The following is an 18,630-nucleotide window of genomic DNA, read 5'->3' as shown; positions in this document are numbered from 1 at the left end:
GAGAGAGAGAGAGAGAGAGAGAGAGAATGAATCCTTTAGAAACAGCCTGTTAAACATGTATGTCAATTTTTGGAGCCAGACTGCCTAGATTTGAATCTTAGCTCTAATGCTCAATAGCTTTGTGAACTTGGACACATTACATTACCTCATTATTTCTTAATTTCTGTGTCCTTAAAATGTGGATAATAATAGTACTTATCTCACAGTTTGTCATGTTTAAGAAATCAGGGCCTGGCACATAATAAATACTATATAGTATGCTTGATATTATTCTTAAATGCTTTTAAAAGAAACATAAAGGGAGACATGGATTTAAAAATCCCGAAAATTTTCCAGTTTTATTGCTTTTTTCGTGTGTGATTCTAAGCAAGTAATTTGTTCTTTTGGACCAGTTCCATCGCTGGTAAAAATTTGGAAATTCTGTGAGTAGATTGAAAATATTGTTTATGCATCTGTGCCACTATCATGAGTCTAGTAAAATTATTCTCTGTGAAAACTGAAATATGTCCTTGTTTTTGTGCCACTAGGTGGTTCTATTTCCATAGTTTAGGAATAGAAACCAATAGGCAAAAAGGAACTCTTTAACATTGGTCTTAGCAATATTTTTTTGGATATGTCTCTTAGGGTGAAGACAACAAAAACAAAAATAAACAAATGGGACTAAGGCAAACCAAAAAGCTTTTGCACCACAAAGGAAACCATGAATAAAACAAAAAGGCAACCTACTGAATGGAAGAAAATATTTGTAAATGATATATCCAATGAGGGATCAATATCCAAAATATACAAAGAACTCATACAGATCAACATCAGAAAAACCCAAACAATATGATTAATTAAACTACAAAGAGATATCACCTCACACGCATCAGAATGTCTATCATCAATAAATCAAAGAACAAGTGTTGGTGGGATTGCAAATTGGTAAAGCCACTATGGAAAACAGTATGGAGGTTCCTCAGAAAATTAAAAATAAAACTACCTTTTGACCCAGCAATTGCACTTCTGAGTATTCACCCCAAAAACCCCCCGAAACACTAGTTTGTAAAGAACTATACACCCCTATATTCACAGCAGCACCATTTGCAATAGCCAAAACATGGAAGCAACCTAAGTGCCCATCGATAGATGAATGGATAAAGATGTGGTACATATATACAATGGAATATTACTCAGCCATATAAAGGAATAAAATCTTGTCATTTGTGATGACCTGGATGGAACTACAGAGTATTACGCTAAGTGAAATTAGACAGAGAAAGATAAAACCATATGATTTCATTTATATGCGGAATCTAACAAGAAAATAAACAAACAAAACAGAAATAACTCATAGGTACAAAGAACAAACTGATGATCACCAGATGGGAAAAGGGTTGAGGGATAGGTGAAAATGGTGAAAGGAATTAAGAAGTACAAATTACCAGTTAGAAAAGTAGTCATAGGGATGTAAAGTACAGCGTAGAGAACATAGTATTGTAATAACTATGTATGGTGACAGATTGGTACTAGACATCAGGGTGATAACTTCACAAGGTATATAAATATCTAATCACTATGTTGTACACCTGAAACTAATATAATATTGTATGCCAACTGTAGTTGAAAAATAAACGTAGAAAACTAGGTGAACAAATAGTGTTAGAGAATTGCAAACATTACCCATCACAGTAGTACTCTGACCCATCTAATGAGATACATTGATGCTTTAACTTCTGCTGCCAAGATATCAAGTATTTGTATAGACCAAGGAAACAAAACTCTTCTATCCGAATCTGTGGTTATATATACTATAGCACTTACTGGCCCTTAAAAGTCATTCCTGTGCAGGTCCATTTACATGCAACTGTGTAAGTGAGTGTATCACTACAGCTTATGTCTCTAGTACCTAACCTGATGCTTGCCAAAGCTCACACTTCCACTCAGTGTATGAACTTGTAGTATTGTAGTTGTGCACTAATATGCAAGTGTGTAAGAAGCAAATGTATAACATTTCATATGATTGTTTTGAAGTATCATTAAAATATTTAAGCATATAAGATATTGGGCAGAGTGCAGATAATCAATGTACTTACTGTATCACTATATTTATTTTAGATATTAATATTTATTAATATCAAAAACTTTAATATCTTATAAGTTGTGGTATAGGCAATAGTCACCACAGAAATAATTAATATTTACTTATTAAAAATCATCCTGAATACTGTCATCTTCATAAAAAATAATCACAGCAGCAATCAGTTATCTAGTTTAATTAATGGCCCAGAATAAGTTGATGTATCAAAGCTGTTTATAGTAATTTCTAATGTGTACTACAATGGTTAAATTTGATGGTCTTTACAATTTTTTAAGTTAATTACTAAAAAAAGATCTCTTTTCCCTAATGGCCATAGCAAAAGGGAATGGATGCAGGTATTTTCTGAATTCAGGAAGAGAGTTCAGGTGATAGGTTAGTGTTGCACATGTGTATAAAGAGATGAGCTGGCATTTCCACAAGTGCCAGATCATGTGTCTTTCCTGGCTCTCTCTTCTTCCAGACGCACAGAGAACCGGGATGTAGAATGTCATTATTAAGAAACTTCACAGAAAGGCACAATTTAAATTGTCAACATCCATAATGCAAACCAAACAAAGAAAAAATAATGCTCACTAATTAATATTATTTTTCAGCAGTTCTTTGGAGTACATTTCCTTAGAATAAATATTTCTCTCAGGTAGAGCACCACAGGGGTAATGAGAAATGAAATACTTGATGTGATTCATTAAATATTTCTTTAATTGCTATTATGTTTGTGTATTGATTTTATTGGTTCTTTTTTTTTTTTTTTTGCATAAAAGACCCAGAAATCAGGTCTAGAAACAAAATATATCTGTAGTGAAGAAAAAGCCGTTAACCATAATTAAAGAATAAGTAATCTTTTCCTTGACTACCTTGTTTCTATTAAGATCCATTAAACTTTTCTGTGATTTTTTACTATAAAATCCCTTTCATTTTATTATGCTTTCCATTCTCAGTTCTAAGTTCATAAAAACAATAGTGTATCCCTTTGCTTAGAATCTTTCTTTCTGTTTGTTCCCTCCTCCTCATTTCCCCTTGCCCAGTTCTAGACCAGGCTTTCATTATCTCATACCTCCAGGTTTGTCTAGTCTTTGCCAATTTGAATCCATCCTAATTATCAAAATTAACCATATCTTAAATGCCATCTTCATCAATTTACTTCCGGGTTCCAGAATAGACAATAGGTTCTTGATGCTGCTTGTGGCTTACAGTGTGAATTCTAAGCTTTGAATTTCCTTTCACATTAACTTGATGTCCTATCATTCCCCCAACACATTCTGCTCTCTCCCACTTGTATTCTGTTGTTTTCATAGTTTCTTCAAAAATTATCTATTGTGTTCCTTTCAGTCAATTCTCTACTAATCCTTCAAGGTCAAATTCAAAGCACCTCCTATGGAGAGCTTTCATTCATATTTACTTTGATAACTCTTTATTCTATGTGGTATTCAATTCTTTCACTGTCTCGACTACACAATTTAACACAATATAAATAAGCAACACTGATACTGTGTATATATAAATACACACAGTATGTATATACATATATATATATACACAGTATGTATATACATACATATATATATATATTTATTTATAAATGTCAGCACTCACTTTTAGAAATGTCTATATTGTTCAATCGTTTTATGTGCATGGGTTTTATGTCTCCAACTAGACTGCAAGTGCCTTGCAGGTAGATTCTCAATGTCATTATTGATTTTCCAGTTTGTTCTCCTGAGAATCTACTCATCAATGAATGTCTTTCGATTGATTAATCATTATTTATACCTTAACATTTTACTTCTCAATTTATGCATATTTCATTTTTATCTTATATTTAGAAGTTTTAAGAGCCAGAGTGATCACTAGGAAATTATATCATTGCTCATAATTATTTACTCCCTTCTTCCCTATATATGTGGAGTACACTTATCCATTCCATTGATTTTGGGCTTAGCCATGAGACTCTTTTTAGTTAGTAGTCTGTGGGCAGATGTAACATATGCCACATCCACGCAAGAAGCTCCAGAAGCACTGCAGGTTTCTAACAGCCTCTTTTACAACTGCTATTTGCAATGAAAAGAGCTTGTCTCAGATAAGGCTGCTTCTCCAGCCTGGGCCCTGGAATGAGAAGCTGCATAGAGTATCTGCAGTTGACTCACAACTTATAGTAGAACTTATCACATCACAGCCTTTGTATTTCATGACTGAGAAATATATATATATATATTTTAAAGTCACTGATGCATGGGTTTTTTTTTTTTGCTACAGAGAAAAACAGACTGGTGCAGAACCTTAGAGTTCATTTAACTTCCTCTTTTGCAGATAAGGAGAGAGACCTAGATTTTTAGCTTGCTAATGGAAGAGTTATAAATTCAAGACTAGTAACTGATTTTTTTTTTTTAACACAAATACCTGGTTTTTTGTTATCCTAGAATTTGGAGGAATACAACTCAAATGGTTTGAAATTTGGGACTTTAGTACTACCTGGCACTGCCCTCTTGGTCTGACGTTAGCTTTTAGAAAATAGAATACCAGAAAGTAAACAAAATGTACCATCACTGTCAAATGGAATATATTTGTACCTGACAAATATTACTCTTTCTTAGGTCCAAGTTTGTTTGGTAGCAGATAGAATGGAAAGCACTGATCTCGTGAATTCTTTTCAAGCCCAACTCTTTCATATAGATTGTTAATATAAAGTATACATTTCAAAGTCTTCTTTCTTAGACAAGTTATGATAGAAAATTCTGATTTTGAGGATGGATATAATTTCTTAATAAACTATCTCCTTAATTCCATGATGAAGTCCCATATATACTTTGACTCCAAGTGGTGGACTGTAATATTCTTATCCTTTTCCTTTGCAAAATTCAGATGGAACTTCCCTGTCATTATGTGTTTCAGTACATCATAACTTTAACTTGGTCCTGAAGTTTATGTTATTCTATGGTGTTCTTAGCAATAAATTAGAGAGATTAAATTGATATTTAGTCTCTAAAAGTTCGGAGACTAAATTGCTCAATTAAGTTCTAAAGAAATAATTAACACACTACTTTCTTTTGTATGTCAATTTTTTGTGGGTAAAACCAGTTATATGTAGCAATAATTTTTCCCTTTTTATGGGAAATATAATATTTTATATGCTTTAGGAAATGAATGTCTTATTGAACAAACACTTATAACTACCTTTTGTTGTTGTTGTTTATTATGCTTCTCCAAACAAAGAAAACAAAATATAATAAACTAAAGAGGGTAACCAAGTGGATTTTCTTTTTCTATGCTTCCTCTCCTTATTTGGACCACAAACAAATCTTACCTTTGTGAAAAAACATCCCGGTAAGGACTGCCATGTTGCAATGCAATGCCATATCCCCTATCAGCAACGGTGTTTCCGATGGTGTAAAAGGAACAATCTGGGTCATTGATAGCCACATATTCCAATACAGCTGCATCCCATACAAAAGCATAATTTCCATATTTTACCTGTGAAATTATGGAAAACAAAAGAAGGAAATAAAATTTAAGGTAGGAATTTTAAGTTATATAGACGGGATAAAAAATTACTTTGGCGTGTGTGTGTGTGTGTGTGTGTGTGTGTGTATTTATATATAGTGCAAAAAAATGATAGCACCTTTATTTCTAAGCACCTATTCTGAATGAGAATTTGACTTTTGATTAACTTATAGCTCTGTGCTCCAGGAAAAGTGATAAAGTTAGAACATTAACTATGTTTCTAAGCAGCAGTACTTATAGTAAAATGACCCCTGTGTAGTAATGGTCACATGGACTGGGAGAAAAATAAATACACAAAAGGAAGCCATGTCTTTGAGCTTCTCCGAGTACAGTAATTCTTGAAATTGGATTTGTTTCTTGTGAACCCTGGAGTTGTTTAAGAGATAGTGGCTCCTTCGGATTGTTAGGCTTCTAAGCCAGGTAGACTTTTGCTCCCACCCACTATGGATATCATCTCCTTGCAAATGACCTATATTCTAAATGAATGCTGCAAGTACAATTGACATTAAAGAGAAAGAATTGATACTGTCCTGCTGGCAATACATATTTTCTGTCCTGTGTCTTAATTTACTCTGTTGCAAAGTGTGGCTTATGGCAATCTTGCAGCTGGACTGAGAAGAAACCCCTTTGGTGGGCATTGTAATGAGGAAAAAATAATATACAACTTTCTTTGTTATCATTTAGGAAATACAACTTTATTTTGGTTTGTTTATAATATCTTTTAGTGATAATTTTTCTCTCAGTAATCACTCAAACCTGTCACATATTTGTCAAAAATAAAAAACAATCTTGATAAAGCTAATTTAGAAAATTAAAAACGAAAACAAAACAAACTGAGATATAATCAGTGGAAAATACATACCAGATGCCAAAGCTTTAAGACAGAAAAATAAATGTAAACTATTTCATTAAAAATAAATAAAAAATAAAATTATTATGTATAAATATAAAACTTAATAAATTCATTAAATAAACAATAATTATTTCAAATGTTCAGTTTGTTTATTTAGTTATTGTAAGGGAAAGTAATTTCCTGGTAAATTTAATTAGGGAAAAAGAAAATTAAATGTAAATACAGATAGTTGAAGCGACGTCAGCAAGATGGGGATTAGTAGGTCCCCAACCTTTGTTCCCTCACAGAAACAACAATTTGGCAGCATTCCATGTATAAAAGTGCCCTTTAGGATCATTTTTTGGGAACTTTGGGACCCAGGTTGTAAAAACCTGGTGGAGTCCAAGATAGAGGAAGGGTACATTGAGAAGACAGGCTCATACTCGAGTGGCTGGCCAGCCAATTGTGGTCCTGGCTGCAGTATCAGAGCAGCCTTGTCCTCCTGTGGACTTGGCTCTAGACCTGTAAAGGTATAAGGCAAGGATGTCCACATCACAACTTCTATTCAAAATAGTCCTGGAAGTTCTAGCCAGAGCGATTAGACAAGGGGAAAAAAAAAAAAGCAAGACCCAAATCAAAAAGGTAGAAGTGAAATTATCTCTATTTGCAGATGACATAATCGTACATGTAGAAATCCTGAACACTAATCAAACAAAGAAAAAAACCTGTTAGAACTAATCAACACATTCAGTAAAGTTGCATAACAAAATCAACATACAAAAAATCAATAGCATTTCTATGTACAAATAATGAACTACATGAAAAAGAAATTAAAAAAAAACCATTTATAATAGCAACAAAAAGAATAAAATACTCAGGAAAAACTTAAGAGGTGAAAGATTTTTACCCTAAAAATGACAAAATTGAGATAAAGGAAGTTAAAATAGATAAGTAAATGGAAAGAAATCTTGTGATCATGGCTTAGAGCAATCACTGTTGTTAAAATGTTCATCCTATCCAAAGTGATCTACAGATTCGGTGCTATCTCTATCAAAATTCCCACACCTTTATGGAAGTGGAAAAATGCCTAAAATTCATATGTAACCACAAAAGACCAAAATAGTCAAGGCAATCCTAAACAAGAAGAACAAAGCTGGAGGGATCATGTTGCCTAATTTTAGAACATGTTATAAAACTATAGTAATCAAAACAGTATGGCACTGTCATAAAAATAGATTCATGGACCAGAGTAGAAATCCCAGAAATAAATCCATACTTTTATGTTCAACTGATCTTTTACAAGGGTGCTGAGAACACACAATGGAGAAATGATAGCTCTTTCAATAAATGGTGTTGTGAAAACTGAATATACGCATGCAGAAGAATGATATTGAACCTCATATTATATCATATACAAAAATCACCTCAAAATGGATTAAAGACTTAAACATAAGACCTAAAACCATAAAATGCCTAAAAGAAAACATAGAGAAAGTATCTTGACATTGGTCTGGCAATGATTTTTAAATATGACGACCAAAATCACAAGCAACAAAACCAAAAATAAACAAATGAAATTGTATCAAGTTAAAAAGCTTCTGCATAGCAAATGAAATAATCAGTAGAATAAAAAGGCAAGCTATGAAATGGGGAAAAAACGTAAACCAAATATTTGATAAGGAGCTAATATCCAAAATATATAAGTAACTCCTACAGCTCAAGAGCAAAAAACCCAACCAATTTAAAAAATAAGAAAAGGATATTACTTAAAAAGAACATACAAAGGTCAAGAGATGTATAAAAGGTGCTCAAATATCATCAGAGAAATGGAAATCAAAAATCATCAGAGAAATGGAAATCAAAACTACAAAGAGATATCATCTCACATCTGTCAGAATGGCTATTATCAAAAAGACATAAGGTAAGTGTTGGTAAGGATGTGGAGAAAAGGGGAATATTTTATATTATTGGTGGGAATGTAAATTAGTGCAGCTATTAAGAGGTTCTTCAAAAAATTAAAATTAGAACTACCATATGATCCAATAATCCCAACTCTGGATATATATCCAAAGGAAATGAAATCAGTTTCTCAAAGAAATATCTGCACTACCATGTTAATCACCATGTTACTCATGATAGCCAAGATATGGCAACAGCCTAAATGTCTATCGATGGATGAATGGATACAGAAAATATATAATGGAATATAATTCATCCTTATAAAAGAAGAAAATTCTGCCATGAGCAACCACATGGATGAACTCGGAGGGCATGCTAAGTGTAATAAGCTAAACACAGAAAGACAAATACTACATGATATCACTTATATGTGGAATACAAAATAGTTGAATTCATAGAAGTACAGAGTAAAATGGTGGTTGCCAGGGATTGGCAGGAGGGGAAAGGATGGAGAGATGTTGGTCAAAAGATACCAAGTTACACTTAGGCGAGATGAGTAAATTCTGAAGATTTAGTGTACAGCATCGTGAGTACAGTTAACAGTACTGTATTATATACTTGAAATTTACTAAGAGGGTAGATCTTAAGTAGTCCCATGACAAAAAATAAAACAAAATGGTAACTATGTGAGGTGATAGGTATGTTGATTAGCTTCATCATGGTGATCATTTCATAATGTATATGCATATTAAAACATCAAGATCAAGTTGTACACCTTAAATATATACTTTTTTGGCAATTTAATTCAATAAAACTAAAAAAGTACAGATAGCGACTGGAAATAAAATAAAATATTCAAAAACAGGTTAAAAAAGATTATACATGATTCTATAGGAATAAAATTTAAATATTAATAATTTTGAAAATTTCAGGAGAATAGAGAAATTACTAAATTTTCTCAAGAAGTAGAAACTTCTGGAGCACAAAGATCTAAAATAACCTTGATACTAAACTAGGAGAAACATACAAATCTCTGAGTTGTAAAAGTATCAGCAAACGGATTTTAATGGTATATTAAAAGAATAATGTAGCATTATTAAACAGAGAAAAGCAATACTGATTCAGTATTATGAAGGTTGCTGGGATAATATATCTTATAAATCAAGCTTTATAAAACTTTTAAATGGTATTTCAATAGACACCAAAAAGACTTTTGACAAAATTGAAAACCATTATCTATCTATCCACTTAATAAAGTAGGAATAAAAAAAATTCTTCTTTAATGAGGTATGGAATAACTCCCTCAAATAAGCAACAAATGGATTGGAAACTGAAATTCTAATGGTATTACCATTAAAGTAAAGAAAATGATGTTTTCTATTACCCTAAAACAACGCAATTGTGATCATTTCAGCCTATATAATAAGGAAGGAAACAAAGATATGATTTTAAATTATTAAGACAAAATTATTATTATTTGATAACATGTATGAAACTTAAAAAAATCAAATAAAAAATCTTAGAAAATAATAAATATTTCAACAAAATATCTATATAAATAGATATATACAAATCAGTTGCTTTTCTATTAATACAGCAATGAGACAATATATAATTTGAGTAAAAATATTTACACTAAATATAAATAAAGAAAACTTCAATATTTTACTGAAGAAGACTTAAACTTGTTTCTAGATAAGATGTAATATATTTCTAAAAGAATAGATGCGTAATAGTAAAAGAAACATGAATTTTCCTTAGGTTATTTGATACTTAATGTAATCTCAATGAAATGTTGAATGGATATTTTAGAATTAAAAAAACTTTTTGCATATTTAATTATAAGAAAACAGATGAGAATAGCAAGGAAATTTTGAAAATAAAAAATAATGATTGGAGACTTAGAATATTAAGTAGTGAAAATGTTATAAAGCTTAAAAATTAAACAGCAAGGAAGTTATCTGCAAATAGGAAATCTGTGGAATAGAAAAAAAGTCTACAAAACTGATAAAAGTATATAAATGTCACATACAGACTATATTACAAAGACCATAAATCAAATCAGAATGACAAACATAAAATATTTTAAAAATAAGAGTGAGGCAGGTGATTATTTCAAAAAGGCCAATATTAGAGTACTGTGTCACACCGTATACAAAACAAATTCCTATAGTGTAATAAATTCATTATAATGCAAAAAGAACCCACGTTGAAAAAACCCTACAAAACTAGAGAAAGAGGTAAAACTGTATTTTTCTGATACAGGGGAAAATTGGGATATCTAAACATAAAAGTAAAAGAAGAAAATATAAATAAATATTTGACATATTTAACTACTGCTCTTTAAATATTTTTGCCTAGACCAAGCCAACATCAGATACTCAATAAAATGTTTTACAAGAAATATGTTTTAAAACCTGTAGACTGGTTTACTGTACTTAGTGGATACTTAGCATCTCTTATTGGGGGTGAAACACAACGAAATCATGAGATATTGAAACAGATAAATCATTTCATGCAGCTACTCACAGAGTGTCTACTATACACCAGGCACTATGATACGTACTACAGGTCAGTGCTTCTCAAAATGTGATGCTAAGACCAATATCATCAGAATTACCAAAGGATTCTAGTGTTAAAAGATGAACTCCAGATATAAACCTGGACTTACTACATTAGAATGTTTGGTGTTCGATACCTGGGAATATGCATTTTAACAACTTGGGAAGTTGACAATCTTGACAGCTTATGTACACCAATTTTTGAATAAAAATTTTTTTGATAAAAATTGAATAATATAATCAGGAATAATTTTACATATACAAGGATCAATATAATTATTAAAAAAACTAATAGTTTTTTATAATTATATTAGAGTGTTGATGTGGGACAAGGAAAAATACTTGGTAGATTTCCTCTACATTGATTACTTATACCCACAGGGTTATCCCACAGTGCTTCCTCCCTTTTACTGATCTTTTGCAGTAATCACTATAGTGGAGAAAAAATAATTTTCCCTCAACTTTATGAGTTCTTAGCTGAGACCACTGTAGCAAAAGAGAGATTAACGAGAAAAATGAACAGAAGTTTATCAACTTGTATTCCCCATGTATACATGGGAGATATACAGGTAAAAATGAGTAACTCAAAGAGGTGGCTTAGAATTCAGGATTAAATACCATCTAAATAGGGAAAGGGGAGAGGAAAGCATAATCTTTAGAAGAATGAATGAGAGGTGTGATAGTCGTGACAAAGTTTGCCCAGGTGTGGTGTTGACTTCTAGTCTCTTCTGTAGTGAGAGTCATTTCCTGGTCGATGAAACTTCTGAAGAGAAATTTATGAAAACCGAGTCTCTTTTATCTTTGAGTAAATAAGGGAAGTTCAGAGAAATACTTCCTTGCATTTGTTGTTTTTCAAGTGCTTTACAGCTCAAAATAATAAATATGCCAGAGGGGCATATTTTGTGGTGGCATATTTTCTGCTACCTTCGCTCACCAACTTTCATATTTGTTTTTAACTTCCTGGGTCTAAACCTACAGTAACAGAGAAATAGCAGTGACCTTGAAACCTCCTCTAACAACCTGCTTTGATTTTTGCTATTCTCTTCTGTTTCAAACAGCCACTCTAGCCTCCTGATGCCCCTTGTAGCTTCCTTACAACCCTCAAGGGATCTCCTCCACTGGGGACATAATGCTTTGCTGTTAAAAAAATAGAGTTCTAGCACTGTTGTTACTGCTTTGTGAACTGTAGAGCTCTATTTAAATGTATGGTAATATTATCATTGCCATTATATACATGTTTCTAGTAATTCTAATGATACAAAGCATTGTGAATGCATTTTTAAAAAGAGAACCATTAAAACAGTATGATTATAGCTTGTAGCAATGCCAACAAAACGTTGCATAGTAACCCAAATTATTTTAGCTTTAAAAAATATCTCTGGCCTTTTTCATCTACTAAAACATACAATCACTATCCTCTAGGTGATTTTTTATGTTAAATTAAAGCTATCTAGAAAATATTCATCAATGAAACCTAAAGTCACTTTTCAACAAACTAATAATTGAAGGTTTTGCCTAGGAAATTTTCAACTGTCTGACTAGGTGATAAATATTACTTAAAATTTTCCAACTAGTTTTTGTCCTTGAGGTCATGTTTGGATAAGCAGCTAAATTATGAGCCACTGATTTATTTATCAGTGGATTCCATGTCAGCAAAGTACTTCATACCAGGTTAAACAGAAGGCAAAAGTATATGCAGGAGCTCCATGTCAACATATTCCCGACCTCATTTGTGAGGAAGGGAAAATAATCCAAAGTGACATCTACCTCCAATATTATCAATCTCTGGTCCCCAAAGGAGAAATACAAGAATGTTGTGGTGATTGATGGACCATGGTAGCTACCAATGTTCAACACCTGTCTTCATAATAGTGCTGAGTTCCCAGTAGCTTGTGATGAATTTCTCACTGCTTAAATAACGCTAGGAGGTAAGATTTTGTTTCATTTTTACAATATTTCTACAGTACTTTTTCTTTGAATTCCATTTTACCAACAATCATTACGCATTAATTTTAAAATCCTGAAGGTGAGTAAAACTTGGCCCCAGCCCTCAAGCTGCTTACAACTCAGTAGTATAGAGAAGTCAAGCACTAATTACTGTAGCCCAAATAAGTACCATAAAAGAAGCTTGAAGTGTTAAAATGGTTTAAAGAAAGAGAAACTTGATTTTCACTGGGGGGAATCAGGACAGCTTGCTTAAATATTCTGACAATTGAAATAGTAGTACAAGAAAACTACAAATATTTAAGTTTCTTATCTTTAGTGCCGAACTGATTAAACATAGAAACCCTTTGGAGACCATTTCTTGTTCATGCACACTCTTTTAACCTTCTAGTTTTCTGCAATTTTCCATCTGTCAGGTGAAGAACTGTAAACATTCAATGTTATTTCCTCAAATATTTGCATTTCTTGCCAAGAAAAAGTGAGGAATGGAAAATGGATTTTCAAAACCTGCACCTGTGCTGCTCACCATGTTATGGATTATGGCATATTAATCTTCCTCTTTGAATCCTCTTGTCTTACTGTATGCCCCTGTTCCAATGTTTCTATCATGATTTAAGGCTAAAAATACTTTTCTTTTTGATTCGTTAAGCAGTAGTCTCTAGTAATAACTGCAGGATCACATGCCATAAACAAAGATGCACTACTTTCAACACTACCTGTTACCCCGATGACCTTTGTTTTAATTGGGAAACCATATTCTTTCCTCACACAAATTTTTAAATTAGCAAATTACTTAAAAGCTTACTTCAAAATCTCTTATCTACAGAGAGACACTAATGATGATTCTTTTTTATTAAAAATTCAATGGGGAAAATTTTGGAAAGAGGACATTTAAAACAAAGTGTAAGAGAAGATTTCCCCTCACTGAAGACAAAATATTCTCACTCTGTTCTCTATTTTTTCCCCATGATAATAACTAATATTTATGAAACATTTTCACTCTCAAAATATGCCTTTTACATATTAATTTATCTGTTCTTTACAACACTGTGAAGAAGCTAATATTATGATACCTAACTCACTGATATAGTAATGGAACTTGATCTACAGTCATACCAATTACTAGTGGTAGATTTGAAACTGGTGCTTAAGAATATCTCCTATGCATTTTTTTAATATTAAAGATACATTCTGGGAAATATTTGCCATAGGAATGCAAAAATTTGAGATATGGTAGTCTTTGCCTTCAAGGTATAGTCTATCTAGTTTGAGAAATAATATTTATGTGAATAAAAATAATGCATGAAAGAAACGAAATCTCTTTAATGCTATTAACACAATTGAAAGTTGAGCTTTTTAAAACAGATTGCTTATTCATCAAAATCATTGGAATGAATGAATAGTGGGTTTATATAATCCCAGACCCCTGAAGCCTGTTGATTTTGTGACCGTTGCTATCTAAGCACTTCTGATTTTCAGGATTAAAAAGAAAGCAGAGATTTTTAAAATTAAAATAAAGGCTACAGAATGGAAATTTATTATTTTTGCTCATCAAATAAAAATTAAATGAGAACAATGTGGGAGAAATAAATTCTAACCTTGCATACTAATCTGCTAACTTCTTTACAATTTAAACTAATGGTCAGTTGGGAATAAAGTAATTATGAATTACAAGTGCAAAGAATTATGATTAATCCAGACTGATCTATAGTGGTCCTTATAATTTATTACCCACATAAGTCTTTAAGATGGAGATGGCTTTAATATTTATGACATATGGTTCTAGGTGATGGCCTCTCACACTTTGGGCAAATTAATAATTTAGTATCATTCATCAATTCTTCTGAATTTATACAGCACAATAAATCATGCTCAAGTCCAAATTTTAGAGTTTAAGATGGACTTTTAATATATATGTGGTTTTGTTTACTGCTGCCTTAATTGTTGGCCTACTTTATTTTATCTGCTATTATTTTGAAAGTTGAATTTGTGCTCCAAGATAGGCATCCCAGGACACACATTTTCACAAGGACAATATAAATATGTTTAAAATAAATATCAGCTTATTTATAAAATATCTTTTTAACTTAGAAAAAAGCAATATGTCTACCGCTAAATCGTACCTTTTGCTTTTCTTTTTTTGAGGCTGTTAGAATACTAAATATATTTTTTAAAGTTTTTGAAAGTGCTCTGGGAACGTGAAAAACTGAACATAGCTTCCTTCTTCTTCACTGAAAATGTTCTCTTGAAGCAAATGGCTGGTAGAGTTTAGAAATAGAGGCTACGAAGGCCTGGAGTCCTGGTTAATTTTGTATGAGAAAGAACTCTTAATTCTTTCCTTCAGGTTGGGTGGCCCGAGAAAACCAGTGGAACCTCCAAGGGAAGGTGATAATAAAACTAAATGCTCAGTTCATGGAAATTTGTGGACCTCAAGTTCTCCTGCCCTCCTTCTTCAAATGTTTGTCCCCATGAATATGTCTGTTCTGTTGCCTTTAAATTGGCCAGAAAGAAGTTGAATAGATGGGCAGAGATCTACTAGTCCTGGAGCCTGAGACAAACTAGAAGACTAGAGAACCCACAGCTTCTTCCAGATGCTTCAGGAAGGGGATTTTTGAATCATTTTCTTCTACGCTGCTAGCCTACAAGGAAAGAGGACATTTCATCTGCAATTAGCAAGACTGGCAATTACCAGGGGAAGCCATCAATCAGGCTTGACTCTCTATAAGCTGGAAAAGAAACATAACCCATGTAGTGACCTTGGTTAGAAATGGAAAGATGAATCAGAACAAGCAGAATACATCTTGGGGAAATTGCATTGTGGTAATAGTAAGATTACAATTCTAAAAGAAAAATAAACAGAGCATCTAATCAGATTCAACTGTAAGTCTAAAAGGGTCTATCTGGCTATGAACTATCAAACAAACCTCAATTTCTCAAACAAAAAATTGATAGAAAAAGTCTAGGTTTTGGCAATGGATATAGAAGGTCAGGGGAAGTATAAAATTCATATAGCAGCATTTTTTTTTTTTTTTAGCAGATAGATATGACACAGGTTATCTGTCTTCTGCAGTTGCTGTCACTATTTTTCCTCCTGACTGCTGATGCTGGCAATTGTGACATGCTGTTGACAATAACGAGTTATCCATTGTTGTGTGCTAAGACTTAAGTGTGCAACCTAAGTGCATTGTAATTACAACTGTTAACAGTCCTTTGTCTGTGGATTGGTTCTTGTTCTTGGTATCAAGATGATGCTAATTTAATTTTTGACATTGTGAATACTGTCATCATTTTTCCCTAAGAGTTCAGATGATGAAAATGAGAATGATTATAATACTAATAGCAGCATGATCCAGACATTACCAAAAAGAAAGGCTAAATAATAGGACACAAATAACTGAATTATAAAGGTAGATAACCAAAACAGCATGCTGCATAATATGCAGAAAAGAATTTGAAATTAGGTGTGGTAGAAAAAGAACTGTGAAAGCACACATGGAGACTGAATCTCACAAGATTCTAAATCAATCAGAAATTTTTGTGTCTCCCAAAAGACAACAACATTCAGCTGAAAATAGCAGCTGCTGAATTAGTTTGGGCATACCACTGAACAAACATACATTATTGTGTTGTTCCCCTGATAACTTTATGAAACTGAATAAAGCTATTTTTCCTGATTCTGAAGTTTCTAATAAAATGTGCTATGGAAAAACAAAAGGAGGAAATTTTGATAACAAATGAGTTCAACCTTTATAGTATAGAACTGATTCTTTCATATTTTACCTGAATGATGATGTTTTCCACAGTAAAGTTATGTGTCATATAGTGGCCACAAAAAAATGATCCCTTTAGCTTTTATGTATTTTGATTTAAAAAAATATAGTGTCAAATTATCTGTTTGATTTCCATGAAGTTTTAATAAAACTGCATAATAACGTAAAACAAAAGTCTATTGATACCTTGTCGAAATACAAGACTTTAAAATTTCTCTGAATATTCTGCACATATGGCAAATGTAAATTTTGGCAAATTCCATTCAGTGGATGAACTTATTAAAGAAAATGAAAAGATCTTATCTGCAAAATGCATGGCTTCTGTACAATCCAAAAAAGGAACACAATTTGCTTACCTATGGTAGTGAAGCTTTCATAATTTAAAATTTTAATTACTTTTGAAAGTTTTCTCAAAATGTACAGAAGCACTTATAAGGGTTTGTGGTTTCTTTCTTTCTTTCTTTTTTTTATAGAAGTGGGAAGAGATGGCTTTCTTAGACATATGCCTAGAAGATGGCTATTAAGTTTTAAAATGTTGGATTGCCATAAAGTCACATTTTCAAAGTGTGGGACAATAAGAATGTCCTTCTCTAATTTGGAAACACATTTCGGATGACAATGAAGAAAAGAATTATAGCAAAACAGAAAATATATGCTATTTTTTTCAAACTTGTTTGATGACTTTTGAAGAAACCATAGGGTGCCTGGAAAAAGGTGAACCAACTGCACTCAAGTTGTTCAATTTTATGTGTAGATTATGCCAAAAATTTGTAGTGAAAAAATGACACATTTTTTGAAATAAGACTATTTCAGAACAACAAAAAAAGATGGCCACCAGATAATGCAGCCAAGTTAGACAGGAATTTCTCAATTTCTTTACTAAAACTGTAACTTCTTTGGAATCCAGCACTGATTTCACAAATTCAAATTACCTCTATACTTTAAAATCATTTTCCAAAGAATGGGAACTTTAACTTATGATAACACCCAGTGTGCTTCAGAGTGTTTAAAACTGAAGAATATCTTAGCCATATATAGCCTATATGAAGAATTTATAGATGCAAAGGCTATGATTAAGAAAAAGCTGGTCTTTAAAAACAAGCTTACAGAATCGAAGTATATGAACATCTTTTTTGGAGAGCTGAAAACTAATTTCTATAAGTTAAAATACCTACTATTGTTAGTAAGTAAACTCTGAAGTATTTCATGCTCAAGCACTGTTGTGAAGAGCATGTTTAGCTTAATGTCATCACACTGGAATGACACCAGAATCAGTGTAATATAGACTTAAAAAGAGCAGAGTTGCAAGCCAAAGTGAAATTTATGTTTGACTGGATTCGGTTTTACCTCTACATAAAAGAAGAATGACCCAAAGGTTGCTGGTAATTCAGAGAATTATTGTTGGAAAAAGAAAGAGAAGGAGTCAAATAATTCTACTATGTTATGGGACGGAAAGATGTCATTGTTATTGGTTATTAAATATGGTTACTATGTGTTTGATTAGCACTATTATATTCATGTTCCCCTTTTAAAACCTATTATACTATGTGTCTTAAATATAACGTCAAAATTTAAATATCTAATAGAGTTAAAAAAGAGTAAATATAATTGCTTTGGAGGAAAACAGAAACTTTATTAAAATATCATTATATTTTAATCACATACATTATTTAATTAGTACTACTACGAATCACAAGTATTTGGCAGTTAACTACTCCTATTGTTTTGTTTAAATAATAGCATTTTATAACAAGAAATGAATAATACAGAATATGTAATTTCAAATAAATGCCCATTTTCATGTTTTTGTTAATGACGTATGCATATAATTGTTTATTACACATTATATTATTATGTCTTGTTATTTGGTGTAGTTGTGTTCTGGGTTGTCTCTCTAAAAAGTTGGTCAATATATTAAAGAATGGTGTTGGCATAATTAGCTACCTGTGAGAAAATAAAATCAAATATTTTTCATACTCTAAAAATAATTTTCAGTTGGAGTAAAGAGTTCAAAATAAAGTACTAAGAACCCTGCAAGAAAAAATAGGG

At 32.0% G+C, this 18,630-nt stretch overlaps 1 protein-coding gene across 2 annotated transcripts in view; it reads right to left on the bottom strand.

The window, feature by feature from the left end:
- Positions 1-18,630, bottom strand: part of GRID2 (glutamate ionotropic receptor delta type subunit 2) — a 1,244,993-nt gene that overhangs the window by 105,870 nt on the left and 1,120,493 nt on the right. For both annotated transcript variants that reach the window (XM_006910734.1, XM_006910735.1), the window contains one exon: positions 5,379-5,545. In XM_006910734.1, the coding sequence (XP_006910796.1) occupies positions 5,379-5,545 (167 nt within the window). The remainder of the gene's footprint in view (positions 1-5,378; positions 5,546-18,630) is intronic.

Source organism: Pteropus alecto, unplaced genomic scaffold (assembly GCF_000325575.1).
Source record: "Pteropus alecto unplaced genomic scaffold, ASM32557v1 scaffold63, whole genome shotgun sequence".
Lineage (NCBI taxonomy): Eukaryota > Metazoa > Chordata > Mammalia > Chiroptera > Pteropodidae > Pteropus > Pteropus alecto.
This window is presented reverse-complemented; position numbering and strand designations above follow the sequence as displayed.